Source organism: Engraulis encrasicolus, chromosome 4 (assembly GCF_034702125.1).
Source record: "Engraulis encrasicolus isolate BLACKSEA-1 chromosome 4, IST_EnEncr_1.0, whole genome shotgun sequence".
NCBI classification, from domain to species: domain Eukaryota; kingdom Metazoa; phylum Chordata; class Actinopteri; order Clupeiformes; family Engraulidae; genus Engraulis; species Engraulis encrasicolus.
The window spans coordinates 47,909,428-47,921,905 of NC_085860.1; the positions used below are offsets into that span (position 1 = coordinate 47,909,428).

The window sequence follows — 12,478 nt, forward strand, 5'->3', positions numbered from 1 at the left end:
CGGAGGAGGTGCGACAGGCAGCAATGCCCAGCAGGTATTAACAGCTACCTGTACAGTCCTGAGGACATGAAATGGTGAATGGGAGAAGGACACATGTACTGCAGGTACTGGATATTGATTTATGTCACTGTGGAAGCCAAGGAGATCAAAGCAGATGGGTGCACACATGAGTGTAAAGACCTGACACTCGTCAATCTTTACTGATAAATAAATAAATACATTTGCTTTAACTCAAATGCTACTCTGTCTGTCGGTAGTTTGTCTGTGTCCGTTTGCCTATCTGTCTGCCTGTCTATCTGTATCTTCACCTGTCTTCAGTATGGACTAAGCAACATTTGTTGGTGCAGATGGTGCGTGTTCTTTGTAAAATATCACAGAATAGACAGCAATGCATTATTTAACAAGAGCCTTAGTAGGCCTACCCTTGGGGTATACCTAACCCTCTGATTCGTTTATTGTGAAGAAAGGCTTTTGAAGGTAAACTTGTGGCATATACAATTTGACATATACTAATGTTGCGCATATTTTAAGTCTCTATGGGTATCATGCATAATAATCATTAGGCTGTTGCAGCAAATAGGCATGCATACAAACAAAGAGAAGAAGAAGAAGAAGAAGAAGAAGAAGAAGAAGAAGAAGAAGAAGAAGAAGAAGAAGAAGAAGAAGAAGAAGAAGAAGCCCCCACCCTGGTGCTGCACTGTATTGACCTGAATTATGTGTTATATGACAATTATATGGAATGCTTTTCAACAGGTTGTGTATTTAAATTGTTACAAAAAAGTATCCTATTCTTGCAGCTGTAAACTGGGCCCTTTTTGTGAACTGCTTCAACTTGATGTGTTTTAACAGGAATCCAACGAAAGCAAAATCACTATGATTTGAGACATCTGATTGGACGGTCTTTAGATCACGTGGAGCACTAAACAGACCAATCGTGGGAAGACCCATGAAGGCGCATGATAGTCGGGTATTCGGCAAATTCAACACAGTGCATGTGGACGCAACCTGAATTGTTTGATCGTGAGGTGGTTGATCAACTGGACCGCATCAGCTCTCGATTGAACATGTGCGACTGACATTCTCACAATTACAGTGTTTTTTTTCCCTCAAAACGACCTTCGATATCATATTCGTTTTGTAAACAGAAATGCTGTAAATCACGCCCCGTCCTTCATCCGGTCTGAGCGCCGCCATTTTTATTGTTTTCCCTTCTCCTTAGCTAGTGTCCTAAGCTAGGTCATGTGCGAATTTTGAAAAAGTATGGAAAACGAACTGACAACCAAAACCCCGTACGTCTGTAAGTGTGAGTTCGAGCTTCTTTTATCTGTTTTCACAATTTTCAGCTTGTAAAGCAGTTTACATAGATGGCGTGTGCCTTCTTTGTAGCCTACTCCACTGTCCATTGTAGTACTTCAACTTTAGCTCGTGGAGGGTGGAGGAAGTTGAGGAGAGAACGAAGAACTAGTTGTTACATTAAGTTAATCAAAGTTACTCCCCTATTGAGTTTATTCAATCTTGAAATGACAATGCGCTGAATTAACAATAATCATCTCACAATTGCACTTGTCTTGGCAGTCTCAATACCAGAAACAGCGAGACTAATCAAAGTCCGAGTAGAAAATGATGAACTTTTTGATGGCAAGAGAAATGGAGCCAAGGCAGCATGGAGGTTTGTTTTTTACCGTTGCACATTTCACAATAGCTGACTAAATTGCTTACGCGGTTATATTTTCTATGTAATTCTAATCCAGTGTATTCCGTATGCAGTTTAATTATAAGGGAAATGGGCCTGGAAGGAAAGGCCACCACCGAGCAGGTCGCCAAGAAATGGGACAATTTGAAGAGAAAATACAAGGTCAGTATGTTCATTCGATTCAACAATTACATGTATGGTCATACAATAATTATGCTCCACACTATGCCACATTGAAAATTAATAACGTGATTTGCATTATAAATAGGCCTATGCACCTCTAGTTTTTTTTAACATTGTCAGGAGGACTCTTGCCTATTGCAGTTCTTTTGCATGTTATTGTGTACTACAAAACAACGCTGTAGTGTACAGCAGGGTTTTTTTTTACCATTAGGGGTCACAGGATGGTAAGTTACCTGTCCTTTTATGTACAGGAACTGAAGTGCGCCACTCCTGGCACTGGCCCGGACCCGGTCTCGTGGTACTGGTTCGGCACAATGGATAAGATCTTTGGGCACAAGTACGCCTCCTCGCAGACCAGCACCCCAGAGCCCTCTCCCAGCCGCCCTGCCAAGAAGCAGCGCCTGCTTCAGCTGGGTGACACGCTGGACCTCATGTCCAACGGACTGCTGCTGGATAACCCAGAGGGAGAATCATCATCATCGCTGTCAGGCGTTCGCACCGAGATCGGGGTGGACGGCACCGTCAGGGCCATGAAGCAGCCGTTGGACACGGACATGGACGCCGAGCTGGAGAGCCTGAGGAGGGAGCGGCATGAGCTGGAGAGAGACCAGTCTGAGATGGACAGGGAGCGGCAGACACTAGGCAGAGAGAGGGAGCTGCTGGAGAGAGAGCGGGTTACTCTGAAGAGAGACAAAGCTCAGCTGGAGAAGGACTGGGCCAATGTGGAGCTAGACAGGGCTGCTGTGGAGCGGGACAAGCGGCGCCTGGAGAGGCAGTTGACAGCGCTGGAGACGGAAAAGCTGGAACTGACTATGGAGATAGAGAGGTTAAAACCAGCACATGATTCCGACAACAGTGAAGGAAATTCGACAGCTCTAGGTGACAGACAGAAACTGAGGTCCCTGTTTGAGAAACTCCTCGAGAAATTTTAAGGCTTGTGTTCCATTTAAGACAATGAAGGAGACTCATTTGGTGACTTGCCTGAGGACTGAATGTTGACCAGAATGTCCTCACAATACTTTAAATGGTACATTCATCCTGCTGTGTCTCCCCCAATGCTTTTGCTATCCTTATATGTTGAACAGATACGAAATTACATGAAACATTCCTTGTAACCACAGTCAAAGCAATTGAATATTTAAATAAGAATGATTTGTGTTAATAGCACATAATTAGAAAGCATTTTTTTTTATTGCTGGCCTTCTGCCCAATGCCTTAAATAGTCCATTCTTAAGTTTTGTTGAGCTGACTGGTTACTTATGTCTATTGTGGCCTTCAAGAGGCAGATATCATGACAATGGTCATAAGCATTGCTACTTATTTTTTTCTGTGTGTACTCAATAAATGCTGAATGTATAAACTGCGTTACTGAGGGTGAGTAACCAAAGCATGCCCCTTAACAACTGTGAAAACACTTTGGCCCATTCGGAAAACAAACATTACAACAATGGGTTAGAAAAGTTGGTCTGCTCAGAGGCAGATATTTATTTTGAAATGTTTTTTTATTCGTTTTCATTTAAAGTTATATAACACAAATCAATGTCATACAACCACTGGTGCAGTAACAATAAAACTGGTTCTCTCTCAACCAACCACAGCTATTCAGACAAGGCACTCTGAACTCTGCACACCGACCCGCTCCCAAATCCCATAGTTATTAACTAGTCAGTAATTTCTGTGCTTGGCAATGGACTGATACATTGCAAACACAAAAGCTGCCAAGACAGTTAGCAATTGTTGTATTGATAAGCATATCTGCACGCCTCCATTCAAACGTGCACCTGTGGATGATAACTTGTGATAACCCTGTGGAATTGATATTCAGGACCTCACAGAAATCAGATCTCTCATAGTGGTAATACAAAGATTTTGCTGAATTAAGTCCATAGTGGAATGATGCAACATTTCATAACAAATGTGGGTGAGAAGAAGAGTAAACATCCTGTGTAGCACCATTACGATGTGTCCATCTGGGCAGCCTCTGCAATGAGAAAGGAAAACGTATTTTAATTTTTACCCTTTCCATCAGTAGCATTGTCCTAGACCAGTGTTTCCCAACCAGGGGTACGTGTACCACTAGGGGTACGCGAGCACACTGCAGGGGTACTTGGAAAAATGTTATTTTTATATCAAATGAATGGAGCAGTCGCATAAGGACAGAGAAAGTGATATAGAACATGAATTAGGGGGTACTCATGGCACAACTAAGAGGTTTAGGGGGTATGTGAGACAAAAAAGGTTGGAAAACACTGTCCTAGACTCCCACTCCCCTAAATGGCATTTTGACTGCCTACTATGAACAAGACTGAGATGTGTAGAAGTGCAACATGGCATCATAAAAGTAAGTAAGCTAACACACAATGAGTGCATCCCAATATGTGTCCTTGCCTCCTCCACTTGTGCTTGTCTCCTCGTCCTGCCTCCTGGCCCCTCCTCCGTGGAGAAAACGATACAGTTTCCCAGCTGTCAGCCTCGCCACAACAACTTTTGAGGGACTGTTTTTCATTCACCATCCCAATTGCAAATGAGAAAAAGACTTAACAATTGAGCTTTTGCAAGATATTGAAATTTAATGCTGTTGTCAGTGATGTCATCATGACGAGAAGCAAGTGGAGGAGGCAAGGTCACATATTGGGATGCACCCAATGATTTGAACTGTCAATCGTTTTTGTGTACGCCTTTGCATGCTGACTCGTGCTCCACAACGCCCTGGTCTGGAAAATGTTTGCAACACGTTTGCCATTTCCCATGTTTCTTTTGCTGTTCCTGGCAAAAATAAAGCAGCTGAAACATTGCTTTACTGACAGCTTATCCAATAAAGTTAGGCACGGTTTAGGCCAGGGCGCGGCAGAGCATTTTTGTGTTTAGAAATAAAAATGCGCCAACATGGCGGGAAAACTGTAAACCTTGTCACTTGACAAAACTGGTTTTCCACAGAAAAACTGGTTTTCCATGACTTCACTTGCAAAGGTGTTGTACTTCAATGCAGAACGCACTGGCATGAGATACAACGCCTTTACATGTTGCCAGTCTGAATAGTGGAATTAATATTTTTCCAGAACTAAAGATTTGTTTTGAATTTCCTCCCTTTTCAGTCTTGGTGTATTAGGTGACCAAAGTGCAGCGCCAAATGGCAGGTTTGACTTACGTGCTTCATGGAAAAGGAATGAGTCCTGGTAGTCCTTCATGTACTGTGAAGAGCGCGCTTCGTCCAGGAAGAGAGAGTACACTCGTTTGATGTCCTCCACCTGCACCTCTGTGCCCTAGGTAACAGATAGTAACCAGAGAGCCATCAAACACAGATTTACCCATTAACCTTATCAACTGTGAAAACGCTTGATATTTAAACAATTTTGTAGCTCATGAATAAATGGACATGTGGTAGCAAAAGCAACCACGCAGCAAGGAATGGGTAACAAGATAACAGTGACTTATTGAATGTACAACAATAAGAGACCTAGACTAGTACACCTAACGAAACCTTGAGGTAGAAATTATTTCACACATTTCATGTTAGAGTCTGGCTTGCCAGGCTTTACGAGCCACCAATATGATAGAATGAACTAACCATTTCCTACTGTCCATGCAACGAGTACTTAATCTTGGTGTCACAAAGCCAATTTTATTGCTTCCCATTCAGCTTTTTTCTCCCTTCTCCTCTTTACCTTGCGTTTGCGACACACCAGGCCGGCGGTGCTGATGAGCTGGATGGCGTAACGTAGGGACGTCTCCATGCCGATGCGCGTGAGAACAGTGTGGGCTTCATCACTCAGCTCAACATCCTCTTCCTCACACCTGCAACCATTAGACACATACCGTCAACAGCCATTGCGACACTCGCACACGAAACACTTCAAGTGAGGGAAAAGTATATACATAGCATAATTATTTTCCAGTTTGGGCCTTTTTTTCCTTCTTCTCTCCTTCAAAACACAAGACAACAGAGATGTACATGAAATGAAATGAAATGGGATAAAGAGATTAGGAAGCAACCACAGCACTCTGTCAAACTGAAACCCACGCTATTTGACATGCAACCAGGCAGATAAGGAGAGTTGTGGGCATAGAGGTAAACATTAGACTAGAGGTACCACAGCAAAACACTGGAAAACAGCAAGTGCAGCCTCCACCTTCTGTTGATAGAACTGCTCTTCAGTTAATGCAAATCAATGGGGAATACACTCACTCTGTCAAAAATGCCTAAAACTGCGAATATGAAGTGACACGTTAATCAAGGACCAGATTTGAAATGTCAGGTCAAACATCTACTTAAATCATGTGAGTCGATAAAATATATTTTGAAATCAGTTCATATTAGGTAGATATGTAACAGCACACTTCAACTATTGTCCTTGCATAGTGTGCTGACTAGAGATGCACCGGATCCTGATTTTTAGGATCCTGCCGGATACCGGATCCACTGCTTAAGCTCCTGCCGGATCCGGAACCGGATACCGGATCCTACGAAAGGGTTGAAACACATAGCCTACTCGCACACGTGGGCCCTTTTTATCACGTTGGCTCAAACTATTTTGACTGAAAAGCCTCGGCTACCGGATCCTGGATCCTGGAACCGGATCCGGATCCTGTGAAAAACCCTATTATCCTGCCGGATCCGGAACCGGAACCGGATCCGGTGCATCTCTAGTGTTGACGGAAACTTTTACAATTTTTAGACAGGTGAACCCCCTTCTCCATTCATTTACAGTTCTCTGGTCTACTTACAAATAATGGCTGCCAGGATTGTTGTGAAAAAGCGGGTGGGGTCACCTCTAGTCGAATGTTCTACCTCAACGGTTGTGGACTGGTGTTTCTCACCCACCTGATCTTCAGGATTTGCTTGGTCTCTTTCTCAGTGTACGGAGAGGTGGCAATGATCAGTAATCTATCCAGCAAGTCGATGGGAATTCCGTGTGGGCTCTGGTAGTTGGTTCCACGAATGCTGCAACGGGAGGATTTCGGATGGAATGAATGAGAATTGATGCAATGGCAAGTAGACCCATGCGCAAAATATAGTAACTGAGATTAATGGTGATTGACTTTAGGTCATTCTTCACTAAGATGAGGGCAGGTGTTCGTTTTTGTATCGGGCAGAGATGAGGACTTGTCACTTGGACTTGAATCAGGCTTGAGTCACAAATTGATGACTTGAGACTGGCACTATTAGGAATGACTTGTGACTTTACTCTGACTTGTACGCCATTGTCTCTAGACTTGACTTTCAATGGCAAACGGGAACATACATAGCAGTGTGGAGAGGTAATGAATTTATTTATTTATGACCAAAAGTGGTTATCAACATTGTGGGTAGAACACATGGTGACTTGTTTTTACGACTTGGTAAAAAAAATGGCAAGGCTTGGACTTGGCTTTGGTACGACTTGGACTTGACTTGGTCAAATGTGTCTTAACTTGTGACTCCACTCGGATATGAGATTTACTTGTGACTTGCAAATTAGTGACTTTGGTCTCATCTCTGGTATCAGGTAACGTCTTCATAAAAGAGCGTTTGGACTGTTTGGGGTGAGGAGGATACCTACCGGGTGATGCCTCTGTTGGTGGCCGTGATGAGCACAGGTGACAGGTCGTTTTCAAGGGCTCGGTTCAGGAAGGAGAAGCACTCCATGTCCAGCATGTGAACTTCATCAATGAAGAGCACCTGTACACATGGAAATTGTTTAATTACTTAACTTACTGCGTTGCATCTGTGGGTTGTTTCCCAACGACAGCTAACTGTACTTGTATAGTGCTAATGCAGAACTTCTACTGTGCTTCTACTTCTACCAGATACAAGGCAGAGTGTCTTCTTAACCTTTTCTCTTCATAAAAAAAAACCCCCTTGGATCCTAATGGCTAAAATTAAAGCACAAACGCGCACACATTACTCATTCTTGAAATCATTTCAGCTTTGTAAGGACACACACATTAACATACACAAACTCTCCACTTACCCCTGGAATGATTTCAGCTTTGCCCTCTTCCCTCCACTCAGATACTTTTGCGTTAATCTGCTCTCGCACCTCTGACTTGATCTCTCCAGTGTCACCTGTCCACATAACAAAGCGATGGAGACATCAGATGACAATGTGCGAAGACATCAGACGACGGCATACCTGCACAAGTTGCCAGGAGGCCAGGCGCACCTGAGAAGAGAGCGAGGAAGCCCTGCGTGCGGCTGTTGATGACGTCAATTTCGTGCAGGGAGACGGTGTGCACCACCTCCTTCCTCTTCTGCAGCTCCCCCTCTGGACACTGGACGAACTGCGTCTGGAAAACAGGTGAAGGGAGAGAGAGGCCATGAGAACCAGTCTTAGACAATATGAATGCTAGGCCTGCGTGCCACCCACTTTCTCATGTATTGATATTTCACAGGTATAATACCCCCTGGACATAGTACAAAATCAATTGCTTTGTCATAAATCCGAAAGCTTGTGGGTGTTGGTTCTAACTAGAGCTGCACGATATATTGAAAATGAATCGATATCGCGATATCACGGCTTGCGATACACACATCGCAAAAGTTGGTTATGTCATGATACCTACTTTTTCATTTTTAATAACAGCCAATTTGGTGAAAAGGTTAAAAAAGGTATTAAAAAGGTTGACATTTTAAGTTGATGCTGTATATTAGCCATGTTTTTTCCGAATAAAAATATTGTTGGAAATAAAACATTGCTCTCAGTTGTTTCATACATGATAAAGTGGAGAATGGCAAGTAGAGAGGGGGAAATGTATGTATATAATAAATATCGCGAGTAATATTGATATCGCGATATACCGTCATGTTATCGTGTATCGCATATTTTTCTAATATCGTGAAGCCCTGGTTCTAACATTGAAATGTGTTGTTACTTGTTGTAATGCACATACTACACACATGTAGACCACTAATGTGAACCTGTGATCTTACCTGAGCACCCATGGCATCATAATCGCGAGCTCTTGTGAACGATCGTCCCAATCTGCTGATTTTCCCTGTGGCTTTATCTATGGTGATCACATCTCTGCATTTGCCAAAGAGGAAAACATATAAATGTATTTAAATATTATTTATATATCCACACATTTAGTAAAAAAGCTGCAGTCTCGGGTAAAATTCTTGTAGTTTAATCTAGATCAGGGGTGGGCAATTATTTTGGCCCAAGGGCCGCATCGGGTTTAGAAAGTTGACCAAAGGGCCGGATGTAGTAGGCAACTTGCCCATGCCAATAATAAAAAATGGTGTACGCCAACATAATTAACCATTGTCAGTTATACCCTTCCTACTGATTGTATCTAGATGTAGACTTAGTAATCTTAGGTTTCCAAAACCCTTGTTTTAGGTAGCCAATATAAGAATGAATGACCATATGAATATGCATTTTTTTTCTTGGAAAGGCTCTGAGGGCCGCATGAAATGGCTGAGCGGGCCGCATGTGGCCCCCGGGCCTGAGTTTGCCCACGTCTGCTCTACATGATCAGCATGACAGACAGATGCCTTCTTCAGTAAGCCTTTTACACCAGAGAGTGCTGCTCCCCCCCTCCCACTAAATATGACCTTTGCTGTGTGCTCGCACCTGAAGACCTTGTAAGAAATAGTTGGGAGTTGAGCGCACTTTACAAAAAGACTATATCCACACATTGTCATACAATCGTATGGTCATTGCTAACAGAACAGCTCATGCACTTATAATTATAATCCATTAAAAAAAAGAAAAGTTACAGTGTGTCTATGATTAGTGACAGATGTTAAACTGCAGGTTTAGGCGCTACAGGAGAATAATCTGCTATAATAATGGCAATAGTACAGCAATAACTCACCCGGATTGAACCCGTTCCTTGCTCAGACTTTCAATCATTTTGGTCCCAAGATCATAGATGGTTTCCATCTCTGTGGTCTTCAGAGTAAGCTTGCCAACTTTGGCTCCCTGTTACAAAAAAATGCACCAGATGTTCTTTTTTCTTTCTTAATATTAACATCCACGTGTGCCCTCTTTATGATGTAATTTTCTGGTACATCATCCTAAAACAACAAGGTCAACAGACTGACATTGTGTGTGTGTGTGTGTGTGTGTGTAAACCCTCCTAAGCAAACCACTTTCCGACTAACCAGGCAACACAGGGCCATAGATAGTCACTGCAGCGACTAAGAAACAAAAATAAGATTATACATATGTGTACTTACAGACCCTGTGGCCGGTCTGTCGATTTGGATCTCCACCACCTCTCCCTCAATGATTTCAGTCTCTTCTCTGCAAGACAGGCACTGATGTAAAACCAGTCCCTTATACATTGGAATCTGTATGACTGCACTTTTGGGTTGCTTTGACATAAGACTTCTTTAATGATCAACCAGTGTGTTACCAAAACAATATAGTGTGTAATATAAGTGCAACTAGTAGGAAAGGCAGTTAGGTGCATAACGTTTAAGCTGTACTTACTTTATTCTGACTCCGATGGCTTTGCGGAAAGCCTGAGTTAAAGCTTCAGTCTTGCTCATCTCTAGAGAAAAGATCTCGCTGCCTGCAAGCGCTGTGAAAGGTGTGTCCTGGCCAAGAGACTGGGCAATGCCTGACCAGTAAAACCAAAAGAATTTGTTTGAATCTAAGGCCAAAACAACAGGTGCAGTTGAATGTTGCAGACATGAATGCTTCAGCCTTCAGTAAGCATGTAGTAGAGCAGTTTAATTAGAGATAGCGCTGAGAATCTTGATGGCAATTCAGAGGTCCAGATCAGCATCATATACATGAAATAACAATCAGACAAATACACACTTGGATCGCAAGGACCTTCGATACGCTCAAGTGGAAGTTTTTACCCTCTGGCAATGTTCATAATGGTCACATCTTAACAGTTTTTATTTGACTTACCCATGGCAATGGCTGTCTTCCCAGTACCAGGCTGGCCAGCAATAAGTATGGCACGACCTGCGATATGGCCGTCCTTGATCATTTCCAGAATGACTCCCGCTGCCCTTCTAGATGCCAACTGGCCCACCATGCCCTGTGAAACCTAGAGGACAATAGTGTCCATATTAGAGGACCATTACAGTTAAGCAACAATAATCAAATAGGAATTCCACAGTTGTCTTTTTAGACATTCATACCTGTCGGGGTTCCAAAGCATCATCCAGTCCAAGTCCACGGATGTGTGAATGCGCCCCTAGTTAAGTATGAAGCCGAATGTAAATACTGGACTACTTCCCAATCTCTGGTTTTCTCATTTGAAAATGTAAATATCAATTTAAACTTTACCAATTCTCTCGATCCTGGTCGTGTCACGAACCTCTGGGACTTTTGTAGTCGCCATCTATTTTCAGGGGGAAAGTCAACAAGTTGAAAATTAATTTCACTACAGAAGAGTTTGTTGACAGTCGTTCTGTTGTAGCTCGCGGCTGCGCGCAGCGCACTCACGGTCGTATGCTGTTACCACAGCAACGCGACAGTGACAACAATTTAAAGTTGATCATTCAATCATCTTTTGCAAAACTCTGTGTACATTTTACAAATACCAGACAGAAACACACACACACACACACACACACACACACTAAACTTATTGGTAATGTGTGTACACGCACAAGTACAATCCTCAAGTCTGTTTCACTTCTTACGGGTTCACTTCTTAGTAATGATGCACTGCACATCGTGAGACTTTCTCCCTTGTGATAGCCAAAATTATCGCGACTTCACTGGTGAATGTGCTCACATAGCAGTAGATAGACAGAACATTAACAAACACTCGCATTTGTGGCCCGATGGATAACACTATGTAGTTAATTACTTGTTGACAATTCAGGGAGAAGGCTAACAATACACCATGTGCTGCAAAGAAGTAAGGCGCACAGTTCAGATCATTCCACTTAGCTATCTATTTATCATTGGCATTAAACATGTAGGTGCACAAGTGACATGTTACACTGTCTCTTGCATTGGAAGTAGGATTTCCCCCATGCAACTTACATGAATACAAACGATAAACCACTGTCCTACCTTGTCTGCCACTCTGTTCAGCGGCTGCTGTTGCAGTCGGTACGCACGATAAAAGCTTCCGTCATAGGACAAGCTGCGTGCAAAGGTTCTGGGACCTATGCTGTGGCCATGGGACTGATCATCCTCTAGGTGGCAGCAAAAAATATATTATTTTAAGCTGGGCAGAATGTCTACAAGGAACAGTGGCAGTGTTATCAATATTTTGCAAGTCTGTTCTAGTTTTAACATGTGTCGTATTTTATATAGGCATTTAGAGGGATATAAAATAGTAGGCCTATACACGACAAACGAAATTCCATGTTTAGTTTTCTTTGTTATTTTACTTCTTTAATAACATCTTACTCTAATCAAAAAGACCAAATTATCTGATCTCTTTCACTAAGTAGGTTGGTCAAGCGTCCCAAACTTAACCATGACAAGCTCCCAGCCAAGTCCTCCCCCCCCCAACATGGGTCGTGCCACTACACGCCCCCCCCCCCTTTTTTTTTCTTCTTTTTTGCTTCTTCCCTTTCACACCTGGTCTCAGTCAGTGCTCCACAGGGATATCTAAAATAATTATAGTACAAGTGATCAGAGATGCAGTAGATTATAATAATACAGTTCTTAACTAAAGGGAATAATATTGAGATTA

The 12,478-nt window shown here is 42.7% G+C and overlaps 2 protein-coding genes across 4 annotated transcripts; one reads left to right on the top strand and one right to left on the bottom strand.

The window, feature by feature from the left end:
• The first annotated feature begins 979 nt into the window (after nt 1-979).
• Nucleotides 980-3,468, top strand: zgc:171459 (uncharacterized protein LOC562056 homolog). 2 transcript variants are annotated; one of them, XM_063197569.1, is made up of 4 exons: nt 980-1,303; nt 1,576-1,669; nt 1,768-1,855; nt 2,128-3,468. In XM_063197569.1, exons 1-4 carry the CDS (start codon nt 1,261-1,263, stop codon nt 2,806-2,808), a joined length of 906 nt encoding a protein of 301 aa, XP_063053639.1. In that variant the 5' UTR covers nt 980-1,260; the 3' UTR covers nt 2,809-3,468. The 2 variants fall into 2 exon arrangements, with proteins under 2 accessions (XP_063053639.1, XP_063053640.1); XM_063197570.1 differs by having other exon boundaries at nt 980-1,297.
• On the bottom strand, nt 3,329-11,930 carry LOC134447871 (ruvB-like 2). 2 transcript variants are annotated; one of them, XM_063197568.1, is made up of 15 exons: nt 11,848-11,930; nt 11,110-11,164; nt 10,962-11,017; nt 10,726-10,867; nt 10,297-10,426; nt 10,041-10,107; nt 9,677-9,783; nt 8,787-8,880; nt 8,020-8,143; nt 7,828-7,922; nt 7,417-7,535; nt 6,699-6,818; nt 5,542-5,671; nt 5,025-5,139; nt 3,329-3,857 (listed from the first exon to the last, which is right to left on the bottom strand). In XM_063197568.1, the coding sequence occupies exons 2-15, from the start codon at nt 11,162-11,164 to the stop codon at nt 3,832-3,834; spliced, it is 1,380 nt and encodes a 459-aa protein (XP_063053638.1). In that variant the 5' UTR covers nt 11,848-11,930; the 3' UTR covers nt 3,329-3,831. The 2 variants fall into 2 exon arrangements, with proteins under 2 accessions (XP_063053638.1, XP_063053637.1); XM_063197567.1 differs by lacking the exon at nt 11,848-11,930 and adding an exon at nt 11,469-11,658.
• Nucleotides 11,931-12,478: the final 548 nt, after the last annotated feature.